Source organism: Pyrus communis, chromosome 13 (assembly GCF_963583255.1).
Source record: "Pyrus communis chromosome 13, drPyrComm1.1, whole genome shotgun sequence".
NCBI lineage: Eukaryota > Viridiplantae > Streptophyta > Magnoliopsida > Rosales > Rosaceae > Pyrus > Pyrus communis.
Window position 1 is genome coordinate 15,126,104 of NC_084815.1, and position 16,597 is coordinate 15,142,700.

The 16,597-nt window shown below is 36.9% G+C and overlaps 1 protein-coding gene across 1 annotated transcript; it reads right to left on the reverse strand.

Annotated features, from left to right (window-relative positions):
* Positions 1-2,077: 2,077 nt before the first annotated feature.
* Positions 2,078-3,965, reverse strand: LOC137712993 (phosphoglycerate mutase-like protein AT74H). Its single transcript, XM_068452217.1, has 5 exons — positions 3,293-3,965; positions 3,087-3,206; positions 2,780-2,993; positions 2,464-2,544; positions 2,078-2,365 (listed from the first exon to the last, which is right to left on the reverse strand). Exons 1-5 carry the CDS (start codon positions 3,852-3,854, stop codon positions 2,248-2,250), a joined length of 1,095 nt encoding a protein of 364 aa, XP_068308318.1. The 5' UTR covers positions 3,855-3,965; the 3' UTR covers positions 2,078-2,247.
* Between the last annotated feature and the right edge of the window lie 12,632 nt (positions 3,966-16,597).

Consider the following 16,597-nt stretch of genomic DNA (forward strand, 5'->3'; position numbering starts at 1 on the left):
GGGTTTACATTAGGCTTTTCATCTCCAAATAATTTTTTTAATTTGGTTCCCTTACGGCTCGGATATGCATACAATCATCGTTTGGAATTTGGTTTTGACTGCAAATTTGGAATTTGGTGTTTATAGCATTTGATTTTCTCGGATTTTTTACATGTTTTTGTGTGACACAGGGGACGAATTCTAGGATGGAGGTGAAAGGATTTGGAAGAATCAGATATGCCTATTCATTTGCAAGGTGATTGTTTTACAGCTTAAAATACCGTGCGAGTTTATTTCACTAACAATGCATTGGTTTTTTAATTTGATATATTGTTTTGGTGTGTGAAAATCGAAGAACTTTTAAATGTTTGCGAATTTGGTTGACACTTAAGTGCAATTCATTTTGGTCAAGGCTTTGGTTTGTGGCCAGTTGGAATTCATTCTGCTAAAATAAGATAAATCTCTTTTTGAGCGAATCTGGGGTTTTGTTAGGTGTGGGGTTCTTTTGGCCTAATTTTTTTTATAATTGATTTGGGGTTTTGTTTTATTGGGTTTGCTTAGATTTGGTTCCCCAAAATTAGTTTTACATGCAATAAGAATGCTGCGGATCAAATTGTTGGTCCAAACATCTCTTGAAGGAGATGATGTAACTGATGAATTGCTTAAACATGATTTGGATGGTAAACCTTCTGTTGATATACCAAGCTGCCCAGTTTTAGTGTTTGTTGATATAAAAGATGAAAAGCTTGGAGGACGACTGTATAACGAATTTGGCTACCGTCTTAATAAAAAACAGGTATTATTCTCTCTTTGTAATTGTCTCTCCTTGAGGAAAGGCATATTGAAATGATTATTTTAAAAAGGAAATCTGACCTGTATGATTGTAAACATGCTTAACTTGATAGTGTTCAAATTATAATGAGTAACATGTTAAATTTATCCCATATAGCCAATTATTCAACGCTTTTTTTTTTTTTTTTTTTTCTTTTTTTTTTTTTTGGATTTGTATTTATAATTTCAACAATTTCTGACATACATTTTGGATATTTTTTTTCTTTAATTAGTGTTTGGGTTGTGCTGTAGCTGTCTTTCTAACATATATTTATTCTCAGATTGTTGTTGGGGATGATGTGGTTAACTGGATTCTTTTGAGTTATTTGTGATCTGAAATTACCAGTGTCGCCCTCCATTGTGCCGATATCACATGGGACTGAAAATAACATCCCACTTTCGTTTGGATGGGTAGGACATCTTTTAGTTTATGATTTGAACACCTTGAAGGAATCAATTATTTTTCTTCTTTTGTTGTTGATTGAGGTGGGTTATAGGAATAAGGTGACGTTTTAGAGTTGAAATTGTTAGTGTTTTTCATGATGCTCTTTCCTTTTGTTCTCAGTGAAAAAACATACTAAAGTAACAACGCAATGGTGGTGAGAATAAGCGTTCTCAGGTATCTATGGATGTTTGATACGAATTAGGTGGATGCTGTTGAAGCATCAGTCAATAAAAAACAAATAGGATGTCAGATATTATACATTAATCCATACATTAGTCTTGAAGGATTAGCTGTTGAAACAAGAACATCACACTTTTTATGCTTTTTTGCTTAGCTGTTAAAACACATGCCTGGCTTGCTGGACGTATATTTTGCTATCGTAACTTGAAGGGCAATGTAAGTGTTAAATGCATGTTGCTTATGTTTCTCAAGAAACAGAGCATTTATTGCAACTGTATCTTTTGTAATCAGCTCGGTTGAATGTATATAAAAGTCGAATTGCTTATTTTACCGACATCTTTCTCTCATCTATCCCTTTTGTTCATTCATGATTATGTTGATTTTTTTTTTCAAGTTAAATGTCTTATTCATTGGTTAAGGCTGATGCATTCAAGTCCCGTAGCAACGCGCGGGCATTTTAGCTAGTATTATCAAAAATCAAAGGCCAATCAACTCTATTTGTGTAAAAAGATTTGATTCCCTTAATTTCATAAACCAGTGCTTAATCATGTGTTTTATTTTTTCGGATGTCGCCGAAGGGACTCGGATCAGAATATTATAATTATTTGAGTTTATTTTGGGTTGAACTTGTTTACAAAGATAAAAGCTCTACAGACTTTGTTCTTTACTACCATATCAAAGTGAAAAGAGAGAAGAAAAAAATGTTGGTTTACTTGCATTTCTACACCATACAGCTGTTAGTATATTATCTATATGGTTTTGTTGATTTTTGATGCATCAACTCCAAGGCTTCCATTCCATGGTTATGTCAACTAGAGCGTGTTAACGGCCGCACGATCACCATCATCGTCGTCATCACCCAAGTGGGTGAAGAAGGAATTTAGCATCGGGCAATCGTAGTTCAGCTCCCCGGGTTTTGCATATTTTTGCCTTGAATCAGAACCCAACACACAGGGTTAGAGTACTAAATACAAATGAGAAGTCACTGCAATGAACTTGCTAAAAGATTTAGTGTTTTTTAGTTCTACCATTCTTGATCAACAAGCATTTCATCTGTCAATCCAAACTGTCTTAGCTCCTCTTCAGTGTGATGCACTAACAAGCTGTACCTGCGGAAATTAGAGATTGGGAAATGGGAAACGCAGCGAATTCATATTACTTTGCTATGTCTTCGGAAAATAGATTTGTGCATATGTAGGTTAGGACAGTTGATCAAGGTAGTGTGCCTGCCTCTTTGCACTCAAGTAGAAATCCTTGTTTAGGTAGGTTAGAGTAGTTTAGAATATCGCTTTGTTGCAGAAATTGATTTCAACTCTCTACAATGAAGTAGTGGAGGAGTAATACCTTCCACCATAGCCTCTTTCCATAACGACCATGCTTCCATTGCCAAAGTTATTCAGCCTCTCGAATTGCTCCACTGTCCATTTGTACCATCTCATGAGGAACACTCTGAGCGTTAGACCGTGTGAAACTAGCACCAAGTTGATGTTTGGATTTCTCTCGCCCGGTGGTTGAAATCGTCCTATATCGATATCTGCTCTCAGCGTTTCTCTGAATCCTGCTCAAGTCAAGTACACTTGGTTGTCTTAAAACTTGTTGGCTGAATTCATAGTGATCAATAATCGATAAACAATATATGTGGAAGCTGTACCTGTAATCCTATCATAAACATCAGCTGCAGATTCCCCATTAGGAAACCGATAAAAGAAACGACCATAAAGCATGCGAATCGTTTTCTCTACTCTCATCTTCTCCCTATCCTGAAAGTTCCCTTTTCATGGGAGAATGTAACAAAATGCAAATCGCTTCAAATTTCATGGAAAAGGAGATAAGCATATAGATAGTAAGGGCACATACCGAAATCCTGTTCTCTAAGCCGAGGCTCTTCTCTCATGCCGGCGATTCTTGAGCGCTCAAACGCTCTACCCAAACCCTTCAGTGTTTGAACTGTCCTTCTATAAGGAGACACATAAAAGTACACCTTCCAGTTATGCACTTTGTCCCTCTCAATCATCTCCCTTATCCTCCTCCCACATTGCTCAGCATCAGCCAACCCTTTCTCTGTTAGTCCAATCTTCGGATCAGAAATTCTTGTATAAGCACTCTCATCTACATTTCCTTCACTCTGCCCATGTCGAACCAAGATTATCCGGCGAGGCCTAGGAGGTGGAGATTTCAAACCAGTAGCGGACTTTCGATGCAAATGCTTTTCGGGAAAACTAGCCAACCCGTTATCAGAATACTCAATTGTCCCATTCTGGCTCACAGAGCATTGGATTGTGTTGAAGCTAAGCACCCCATTTTCTAGTGGCTTACATTTAGGTGAAGCTGATGGAAGTGTGAGAGAAAGATATGAATTTTTGGGAAAGCAAGAATTGTAACACAAGGAACCGGACAAGCAAAATTGAGTCATGGCCATGAACACTGATTTCTTGCTTGCAAATTCAAGGCTAATGGTCCTGTGAGCCTCAAATGTCGAAGGCAGTTTCAGATTTTTATTTTGGGAAATGATAACCGCACATTACTTTTTTTTTTTTCTAAGCACACCATTTTTTTTAACGGTTATTATTTTCCATTTGTAGGGAGGAGCTTTCATGCTTTCCCATCTAGCCATGTCAATCAAATGCCAATTTTCAAAGTCTTAATGCACTTGTGTTTTATTCATGTGGTGCAAATGGGGAGGGGACCCTTCGCATGTTTTGTTGTGTTGTGAGAGGTTGATTGGTAGATACAAAAGGGCATGATGAACCTACTGAATTGTGGAAATAGAGTTAGGTGCTTCCCTCCTACTCCTAGCAAGGTTTTTTATCTTTGTTTTGGAGGGGACCAATGTGCCTAGTGCTTTTGGGTCCCAGTTTATGTTTTGTGGGATGATTTTTTACGAGTAGTGTTAGTCATGACCTAGGTTACACTACAATTTGTGTAGAAGAGTTGAGAATAAAAAACAGTATAATCCCATATGATTCTTGAAAATGTTAGGGTAAAGAAATTTGTTAAATCACCTATACTAAAATTGCTCAAGAAGATTCCGAGTTCGAATTTCATAGACCGACAGTTGTTGGGTTGTAAAAATTGGAATATGGAAAGAAAGTGTTTATTTTCATTGTTCTATCCAAAACGATTAAAAAGAAATTATATGGAAAAAATAAAATCAGTCTAATGTGCTCTTTTGCAAGTAAGGGGATTGGGTCGACGACTAGCTTGCAAGAACATGTTTATACAAGGATTTGGACTCGGGTTTTGAGACTCCACTTTTTGCATGTCGAGCCCATGTTTGATGTGAAGAAATGTAAGCAAAAGTAGACTAGCCCAATTTCTTTCTTCATTTTTAAACTATATTATCATCTCAATAATATTACATGTATCAGGGATAAGGAAAACTAATGAAAATGTCTTAAAAACATTGAGTTTTAATAATAAGGACAAAATAAAGGGTAAATTGAATAGTACCAAGATTGACTTTTTAGTGTAAAAATATGGTTTTTCATTAAAGTGAACAATACCGTGAGTTTTTCGTTAAAACTCCCTAAATCTTAAGCTTTGGATAGCAACTCAATGGTAGATACAGTATCTTATTTGTTAAAGATAAAAATAAGATTCACAATTAAAAAACGAGTAAGACTCAACATGAATAATTAATCAAAAAAGTTCGTATACATCCATTAGTCTGATCTATTTCAACACTCTTTCTATTTTCTAACATTAGAAATTTCATAATTAAAAGATCGCTAGTAGTCGGAGGGATGCAGTACGCAGTTTTGAGTATGACAACAGTATCTTGGTATTTTTCTTAAGTTGTGTTTTCGTTTAGTATGTGGGTTATTCGTATTATTTACTCTATCTTGGTCTTTATTAATGTAAATTCATCTTGTCATAAGACAAAGTTGGTGATACATGTAATATATATGTTATTGTCAGTCACATGTACAAATCATTCGTTATATGCAAGTTGTTGGGCAAGAAATTTGATTGGCACCAATCATTTACATTTGTCTAGTGATTCTGGAAATCCAAAGTCGATGTTTATTGGGGATTTTAAAACCCTAAATCCAATACTTTACTCAACACAAAGACATATTACACCTTTACGAGATTCGGTATGAGGTCCTAATGCATAGATTAGTCGTTAAGGAAGCATAATCTCCTAGTAATATATTAATTGTTATTTTGTCAAATTCACGATATGGTAGACTATGAAATTACGAACTTCTTATTCCATGCTCTTGACTAGGGCTAGCTATATAATTATAAACTATTCTAAATTTGGTCAGTCAGTGGAAATAAATAAAGTATAGAGATCGACTACAATAATTCATTGATATTGGACTCTTTTAAAAGTAAGACTCTCTAAAATAGGACTCTCTATGGATTCTTTTAAAAGTGGAACTCTTAATGGATTTTCCGTCACTTCATGTTTTTGGCACAATTCTCTTGACCAACATTATAAAACATTGTGTCACAAACATGAAGTGGGAGAGAGTCTATAGAGAGTCTCACTTTGAATGAGTCTCCTAAGCATTTCTAGACCTAATCCTATAAAACCCTTTAAAGTTTGGCTTAGGTTGTTGTCCTCCACGGAATTGGATCCCATCCGGATCTACTTTGTGGAGATCTTAGGAATTTCCACATCTTAGCCGTTCATCGTGTATTATGTGGTCATAAATCATTTGAATTTTTTTATTTAAAATTAAACACAAATAGTATTTAACGAAAACTAACTGCATGAGGTATGATGAGCAGCTGAAACGTGGGGATCCTAAATGGATCCGGAGAGGATCCTCTTCCGTCCTCCACACTATATCCTTTGGCCTATTTCAGAACCCTATGGGATAACGTACTGTTACAACATAACCCACAATTGGTTTCTTGTCCTTGTCAGGACAAAAGAATACTTCCCTATCTCTATCTATTTTTCTTGATAAAAAAAAAATCGAAGGGTTGGGATTTGGGATGGGAGGTTAATTAGAGGAAACTACATATTGGTAAAAAAAAAATATTTAACAACCTATCTTCTTATTGTTTTCCATATAATTTCTTGCACTCCATAAATTTTTTTCCTTTCAATTTTGTCTTCTAAATTCTAATGCGCAAGCTGTGTTTTGTAGGTCTTCCATGCGTAAAAGTTGCATTGGAAACCTCAACATATTATGGTAAAATCAGTGTTTGAAATATCTTGGGTATACTCTATATTTCCACGAAAATATTAAAAAATTCAAACAATATATCCATGATATTTTTGGAAATCAGTCAATTTTCTCAATCAATTTTCTCAATATTTTCTATATTTTCAGAAAATATCCAGTGTTTGCAGACAATTTGCAAAAAGTTTACAGAAAATATCCATGAGCCTATGCATTCTTTTTTTTTTTTTTAATTTCTTTCTTTATGGTATTAGTTTACTTCAATAAAACTTGTGTTGCTTTCATGACGAAAATTTCAATTAAGTTATGTATACACTACAAGAAAAAGGCCTTATTGCGACAGGTTTTTTGCGTCAGATAGCACGGCCGTCGCAAATAACACAAAATATGCGCGCTAGATGGTGTTAGTAATGTCGCAATTAAAGTCGCAAAAAGATTAGAAATAACAATCTATCGTCTTCAACAAAGGGTTTGCGACGGCCCGGAACGACGGAATACAATTCAGTGCTCCAATTTTTATAGACGCGCTCAGTTTTCAGATGAAATAGCCCAGCGCACGTTTCCTTTGCCCTTCTATCCGAAAAAGAAAAATCTTTTTCTCTCCCTCAACCGTTTCTTTTTGTTAAATCTGAGTTTTGTCAACAGAGATCTTTTGCAAGCAATGAGAAATCACATTAATATTAAACGAAGAACAAACAGGCTTTATATAAGCCTTACACGGTAACTGAATGAAAAACATGCAGCCCACGTTGAACATAAACCTAAACGTGGTAGAAGACTAAGTTTGAAGGAAAAATTGATCCCTAGATTCTAGGGTTTATTTCACCATGCAGTTAAAACTGCTTACATAATTAACCCTAAACTTACGTAGTGGATAAAACCACTACTTCTAACATCCTCCCTTAAACTGACTGCTAAGCAATCAGTTTACATCTGATTCCAAAACACTCTCATAGACTCTCGCAACTTCAGGAAGGCATCAGTCTTCAATGGCTTGGTTAGTATGTCTGCTATTTGCTCCTGAGTGTTGCAATAAACCAGTTGCACAGTTTCATCCTTAGTCAGCTCACGAATGAAGTGGAACCGTACATCTATGTGCTTGCTTCGACCATGCAGCACAGGATTCTTGGAGAGCTTTATTGCTGAACTATTATCACAGAAAATCGTTGTAGAGTCTTGCTGAACCTGACCTAAGTCCTTCATTATCCTTCTTAACCAGGTTGCCTGACAAGCAGATGAAGCTGCTACAATGAATTCAGCTTCAGTTGTTAATAGTGTAACCACCGGTTTCTTCTTGGAATACCAACACACAGCTCCTGAACCTAACATGAACGAATATCCTGATGTCCTCTTTCTTTCGTCCAAGTCACTTGCAAAATCACTGTCTGTATAGCCTCTGAGTTCAGCATGTTCTCCCTTTCTGTAAAGAACTCCAAGGCCGATCGTGCCTTTTACATATCTCAAAACCCTTTTTGCTGCTTCCAAGTGCATTTCTGTTGGACCATCCATAAACCTGCTAATTAAACTTACCACAAACATAGTGTCAGGCCGAGTGGCTGTGAGATACATGAGACTCCCCACAATTTGTTTGTAGTAAGTGTTGTCGACCCTCTCACCAATCAGGTCCTTTGTTAGCTTGGTACCTGGAACAATAGGATTATGCACTGGATTGCAATTCCCCATATTAAACCTCTCCAACACTTCCTGAGCATATTTCTTTTGACAGATGAATATTCCATCTGGTTTCTGCAATACTTCAATTCCAAGGAAGTATCTCATCTTACCAAGATCAGTCATTTCAAACTCATTCATCATCGACTGCTTAAACTTACTGAACATGCTTTCATCATTGCCAGTATAAATGAGATCATCAACATAAAGACAAACAATGAGAATGTTACCTCCATCTCCTGCTTTGATGAACAAAGTGTGTTCATGGGGACACTTCACAAACCCTTCCTTCAAGAAATAAGCTTCTATAGGACTATACCAAGCACGAGGGGCTTGTTTAAGTCCATATAAAGCTTTCCTTAATTTGTAAACTTTATGCTCCTTACCTCTCTGCACATACCCAAGTGGTTGTTCCACGAATACTTCTTCGTTGATTTCCCCATGTAAGAAAGCACTTTTCACGTCCATTTGATGAATTGTCCATTCCTTTTGAGTAGCAAGTGCAATCACAATTCGAATGGTATCTAACCTAGCCACAGGAGCAAAAACTTTAGCATAATGAACCCTATATTCTTGAGCATACCCCTTTGCCACCAACCGAGCTTTGTACTTGTCCACCTCTCCATTCTCATTCAGTTTAGTCTTGTAAACCCATTTAACTCCAATTATCTTCCCTCCTTGAGGTAGATCTGTCAATTCCCAAGTGTTGTTCTTCTCAATAGCTGCTACCTCAACATCCATAGCTTTCCTCCATTTGGCATTTTTCACAGCTTCATTGTAATGAACTGGATCACTACTCGCAAGAAGAGCCATATGCACCGTGGCTTCCTCTTCTTCAGATAAACCTTCTCCTGTCACATAATCCCGCATCCGTACTGGCGGATTTCTAGGTCTTCTTTCTTCTGAACTGGATGAATTTGCTTCTGAGACTTCATCTGATCCACTATTGTTGCTTGTATCATTGTCATTTCCATCGAATCCATCTTCATCTCCTCCCTCACTGTCAACCTCATTAGCTTCACTTGTTGTGTCTTCATCATCATCCCATCCCAAATCTGCTATGACAGCTTCATGATGATGCTCATCCCAAACCCAGCTACTATTCTCATCAAACCTAACATCACGACTAATTATGATCTTCTGTGAGACTGGTTCAAATAACCGATAGGCTTTGGACCTTTCACTAACCCCAAGTAGCACACACTTCATACTCTTATCATCCAACTTGGTTCTCTTGTTGTCTGGGATGTGCACATATGAAATGCACCCAAAAACCCTGAAATAACTTACTGACGGTATCGTACCACTCCATGCCTCCTCTGGTGTTTTGTTTTTTACTGCAAGTATGGGACTTCTGTTGAGCACATGAACTGTCCAGTTTGCTGCTTCAGGCCAAAATGTCTTTGGCATCTTCTTCTCGGTTAGTAAGCTTCGAACCATGTTCATGATGGTTCGATTCTTACGCTCAGCTACTCCGTTTTGCTACGGGGTGTAGGCTGCAGTTAACTGTCGTTGAATCTCATTCTCAACACAAAACTCAACAAACTCATGAGATGTAAACTCCCCTCCTCGATCTGTGCGCAGACTTTTAATGCTTGCATCAGTCTCATTCTCAACAAGACTTTTGAAGACTTTAAAAATTCGAAAAGCTTCTGACTTCTCTACCAGGAAATAGACCCAAGTCTTGCAAGTAAAATCATCAATAAAGGTCAGTAGATACCTCTTCTTATTGTTGGATGCATGCTTTATTGGTCCACATATGTCTGCATGAATGAGTTGTAGACTTTGAGAAGCCTTTCAGGTACTCCTTTTTGGAAAGGGGTCTCTCGGCTGCTTGCCTACCATGCAATTCTTACACACTCTTGAGGGGTCCTTTATCTAAGGCAGTCCACTCACCATCTGCTTCTGTTGGAGAGTCTTTAAGCCACCAAGACTCAAGTGCCCATAACAACAGTGCCACAGCTGAACTGGATCATCTGTGAGAGCATTGAAACATGCCTGGACACTGAGTTGATGCTGAGCAACAATAATAAACATGCGGTTTGCAGCCATAACGGTCTCCATGATCAGTCCTCTCTCAGGGTGATAGATCTTACACCTTCCATGTTTAATGAGAATAGGAAGACCTTTCTCCTGAAGCTGACCAATGCTTAGAAGGTTGTTCTTCAAAGCAGGCACATAGAAAACCCCTGTGATCACTTGAGTCATCCCACTCACTTGTAGTCTAATGTTTCCTTTCCCTAAAACAGTCATACCAATATTGTTCCCTAGTTTCACACTTTCTCTAAAACTTTCATCAAAGTCAAAAAATAGCTCCCTCTTTCCACACATATGATTGCTGCACCCCGAGTCGAGGAACCAAATATCTTCTTTGACCTCTGGAGCATCTACATACGCCATTAGCAACATTTCTTCACTAGCCTCAGCATAATTGACCTTTGCTTCTTTGTCTTTCTTAGGACACTCATACTGAAAGTGCCCTAATTCATGACAACTATAACACTCAATTGTTGACTTGTTAAAGGTTTGTTGACCTCTCCCTCTACCTCTTCCACGAAAGGTTCCTCGACCAAGTCCTCTTCCTCCAGAGTTCTCTTCATAGACCACCTTTAGTGCTTGCTCCTCCACAACATGTCCGATCATCTGCTATTCATGTACCAACAAACTGCTTTGCAGTTCATCAATTGAGAGAAGATCTAAATCTTTGGATTCCTCAATTGAACAAACCACATAATCATACTTAGGAGTCATCGATCTCAGAATCTTCTCAATAACTTCTACATTTGTCAATTTGTCACCGTTGATTCTTCTCTTGTTGGCTATGGTCAGAGTTCGACCAAAAAACTCATTCACAGTCTCTCCTGTCTTCATGTGAAGCATCTCAAACTCCTTTCGAAGTGCCTGCAACTGTGCTCGCTTGACACGATCGAGCAGTCCCTTGATACTTTTGCTTCAACGAATCCCAAATCTCCTTAGTCGTATCCTTGTTCAAGATTTTTTCCAAAACAGCTCAATCAATTGCTTGAAACAAATAATTCTTAGCCTTTAGATCTTTCAACTTTTGATCCTCAAGCACCTTCATTTGCCCCTCCGCGAGTGAGGCTCCTTCTGCTGCTGCAGTGATTCCATACTCTACAATGCTCCAATACTCCTTTGAACGTAGAAAATTTTCCATAAGTTACTAAGTTACTATATTAAAATTGAAATGAATTAAAATTTTATAACCAAAATATAGTAACTTAGTAACCAATTTGTGATCTAACTCGGTACATATTGCTGCAGATAGCTGTCTTCCTGATTAATTAGACTGGAAAGACCCTCCAGCCAAAATAAAAAGTGCCAAGACCTTAAAGTCAAGCAGCCCCACTTGAGTTATATATACACTAAAATATAATATTTGGTTATGTTAACAATAAAATGGATTTATTAAACACCCAAAAAAGAGTACCTCTGATTAGGTATGTACAAAGAAAAAGCTAATTAAATCATGCATCCAATGGCAATGGTAGCAAGGTGCTTGGAGAAACTTCTTGTGATTGCCAACCTAATAAAATAGATTTGTATATCCGACATGCATACATACATGCATGCGAGCAAAATTAACTTATTAGTGAGATTCAGCTCGACGATCAACAACACAAGGGTTAAGGGTGGAAAGGAAAAAACCAAACTAGTCTCTACATGTTAAGAGACAGATGCACAATAGACAACAAGCTATATGCTATTTACTTCTTTAGGGTTTTGTCATTTATATCGACTTTAGTCTTGTTGCTGACTGATTTTTCTTGCAAACAATTAAATAAGAAAAAAAAATATTTATATATATATATATATATATTGTATATAATGGGATTAATTAATTAATATATCCGCTTCTACCTCTTTAATTTTTATCAAGGTTATGATATCTTAGAGGTGTCTGGAATTGGGATATAATTCTCCATTTTTGTTGTCTAGTTAATGGCGTGTCTTGAATTTGGTCATATGCTACAGTTCACAACATCTTCTTGGAAGTAACTACATGTTTTTCTAATAGAGCAATAGAGAAGTTCATTGATCAAAACAAATACAAACATTCCATGGGTACAATTCTCCAATGATGTCTACCACACATGAACATCAAGACACCAGTAAGACGGCAAACGCAACAGACTTAGTAACGGTGAGCACATAAAACCATTGCAAGAACAGTAAAGTCACAAACATCTTGCCTAAGCAATTAATTAACACAAAACCACTACGCGGGACAGCACAAAGCAAATAAAAGAGAGATATAATACTTGAGAGCAACTACAGTTCATATAACATTAGGGTAGACGAATAAGTGATTTATCTTAAGTTGAAAAATGCCTACTAACTGCAGAGCTAGCATTTGAAGGCATGATTGCTTATTCTTTAACGGATATCAAAAGTCAACGAAAACTTAGCAAGTTCACAGCGTTTGGTATGGCTCGTAAGACTTGGACTTGAAACTTTGTTCCTTGATCCGCTGTCAAGCCTTGCAGGTTGAAAGGCTGATTTATCTTCAAAGCGTATGCAAACATGATATTTTGTTTTATTTAGGGTTTTCACACGTACATACGTATACACACCGTAGTTATGAGTTAATTACGAATATTGTGCATGTGAACATAATCCGTTTTTCTTATGCTTTGGGAATTTGAACAAATTCTAGCTTGAAGGCTAGCATTTTTTTTGCGGCTGTACGCTTATTTTTTTTTTTTTTTTTTGGGTTCAAACCATATTTTCTTCGTGCCAAGTGTCAGATAGGTTTCAAAATACAGGATGATATAATATGATTTTTTTATTTTTTTTTTACCACTGCAATACTACTGACATGCCGAAATGGTGTGACGAGTTTATATATATTTACATTGTTAGATTAGACTTTAATTTGGAATCTTTTTCGTGATTGTAGCATGTAATATGTGAATGTAATTCTAACCTAAATAGGGATTAACATAACCCTATATATATTGTAATATTTTTCATAGATCAATACAAGAAGTCATAATTCCACATACATAAATTTATCTCACTTGCGTTAAATGTATATCGACATAATACCACATGATATGATAATGTGGTGCGAGGAGTTTATATAAAATACACGAATCTGTCGGGCTGGCTCCAATGTCATAAACACAACAATTTTGAAGCCAAAGAGAAATAAAGTTACAGATGATCATTAATGTGGTGGTAGTAGTACAAACTGTGCAATGTAATTGAAGTCAGCACATCGGAAAAGAAAATCGTTTCAGAAAAATCAGAATATTAATTCTTTTGGAAGGAGGAAGGCACAAAGCCCCAAAGGAAATGGAAATGGAATCTGTAATTTTTCTGCAAACAAAAAAGCACAAAGGAAACCTAAAAAATTGAAGTTACAAAATAAGGGTTGCAAGGCATTTTTTTGGAGTCGTGTCTCTATAACTACTACGAGAAATGCGCCTTATCCTAGAAATGTTTTGATGCCAACTGTAGTGCAAAATTGAAATGGACTACAAATCTCAATCCTTGAGAATTACAAGTGGCTTTCTCACTTGAAAGCTTGAAATAAACATACCGTGTATATATAGAGAGAAACCCTTCAAAACTATCTGTCAAAGAAAACATAAATTAATGAAGAAAAACTTGGATTTGGGTTGACATTCCCAAGTTCCATATGCAATGCAATGAAATGAATCATTGTATATTGTCATATATTAATATATTATTATTGTAAATGTCAAACATTTTAAATCATATCATATATATAGAACATTTTTGTTGTTTTATCAACAGAATTGTGTTTACGTCTATTTATGTTACAGTTATATAACTAAACGGTTTTTTTCATTAAATTTATACGCGGTTGATCTTCTAGTTGAAGGAAGGATGACTTAAAAAACGATTGGTTTCTCATATAAGGTAGTCTACTGAGTTATTTAGAAAATTAAAATCATTAGTCACTAGTAGAAAAAACACTTTGCGCGATGTAGGTACTTTCGTCACGCAAAGTCAAAAATCGTTGCCTGAAAAATAGCACAACGAAACCTGCGTTGTGCGCTAACCGTCGCGCCAAGGCAGTGACAGTAAGGTTTGCACAACGAAGAAGTAATTGCGCGACACAGGTATCTCTGTTGTAACATCCCACATCACCCAAGGGAGTGATCCTTATATGTATATTCTCATCTCTACCTAGCACGAGACCTTTTGGGAGCTCACTAGCTTCGGGTTCCGTAGGAACTCCGAAGTTAAGCGAGAATGGGGCTAGAGCAATCCCATGATGGGTGACCCACTGGGAAGTTGCTCGTGAGTTCCCAAAAACAAAACCGTGAGGGAATGGTAAGTCCAAAACGGACAATATCGTGCTACGGTGGTGGAGCGGGCCCGAGATGTGATTCGTCCCAGGCCAGGATGTGACATCTGTCGTGCAAAGCAGTTTTGTGCGACGCATGTTACTTCCTCATCGTGCAAACACTTGGTTTTTTTTTTTTGGCAAAAATATTTTTTATTTAATTTTTAATAAATATTGTAATTAAATTCTAAAAAATAATTAATAAACCAAGAAAAAGTATTTAATTATAAAATATATGAAAATGTACATACAAGATGTCCGAACAAAAAAATAATAAACTACAACAACTAGTCTTCTAGGTTTGATACATCAGGCTACTGGGTATATGATGGGTGAAGTGGCTGGAAGGTCAAAAGTGGAGCAAGATCAGGTGCTGGCATCGAGATTTGGACGCCGGACATCTGTAAGGCTCGTAAGATCATGCTCATCTTCTTGTCCTGGGCCGAAAACTGGGCTGCAATCTAGGCTTTCCGAGCATCCTGGGCCGCACTGAGCTGCTGAACCGACACTAATGACGTCAATGATGCGGGCACCTGGGATGCCTTAGGAGTAGCCTCAGTAAGGGGTGTAAGCTCCCCAATCAATGGAGCACTCACGGCTGAAGCAGTAGGTGCTGAAAATGCGGGAGGAGCATTGGTCACACCCCGACGACGAGTGATCAACTGTGACATCTATACAATTTTTGAACCATAAAAATATAACATTAGAAACTAATTCTTTCTTGCATTTGAAACTAATCAATTAGCAAGAAAAGTAATATCATATCCTTTCTTGCATTTGTTCACATATATATAAAGCAGTATTGCATACTAATTCAAAAGTAGTTTTGGTTGATCAACTCCAAACACATGGTTTACTTGAAATAGCTGAAACAATAAATATAATCAAGGCAAGGCAGCTATACTATACACAGAAGCTCAATGAAACTAATACAATTAACATGAATTAAGCAACTGCAATGTTGTGTTGTGTTGACCAACTGAACTGATCAAGGACAACTTCTTCCAACACCCATTGATTTATTCAACTCAAACTAGTCTGTATAAAAATATTTTTAAAAATTAAAATAAAAAAACCCAACAGAATACCCACAAGGATAGTGGATGTCATTTCAAAAACTATATAACAAATTACCTGAATAATCTCTTGTCATTTTTTTTCTTCTTGTTTGGTCTCCAACACTCCAAGTCTCCAATCAAAGTGAGAAACGTTAGTTCATAAAATCGATATTTCCAAGAGGCAACAAGATCTGTGTTTTCTTATCTGGTGCTATGTCTACATATATATACACACGCATATAGAAAACAAGAGGGTTTCATTTAACATAAAAAAATGAAACAAATCTCATGACTAAGTTATTGAATTCTATTTCGAAAATAATTGATGAACAATAAACACCATAAATAAATCAAAAATCTTAATAGGCTAAATCTACAAAGAAATTACCCAGAAAATAATCATAAATTTAAAAAATTTAAAACGAAAACCCAATGTAAACAGGGTTGTGGCTGTATTCATCTTCTTACTCTTAATTATATACATTCCTGTATTCATCAATTTTTCTATTTTAATCGTAATTCCCATTAAAATGCAAACAGAGCTTTCCAATACAAATAGAGAAATTAAGGTGGGCTTGCTGTGATGAGAAATTAAGATGCGAAATTAAATAATTTACCTCGGAATCACTGTGGGCTGTGACGGCTGTCGACGGTGAAGCCAGCGAGTGCTCGAGGGTGAAAGGTTTGAGTCTTTGAGATGTGCTGCAGACTGCAGTGGGTGCTGCAGACTACAACTGGGGCTCCAAAGGCTGCGGCTGCGGGGTTGCGAGAGTGGAGTGGTGAGTGGTGGTCTCTGAAGGGAAGAATGAGAACACCTAGCCTAGGGCTATACAAAACAAAAAGCGCCCATTTTTTCCAATCGGAAAAAATTTTGAGCCCATTTTTTTCTAATTAAACCGCCACAATTTTAACAAATTGCGCGACACAGGTATACATTACGACGTCGCGCTAACAC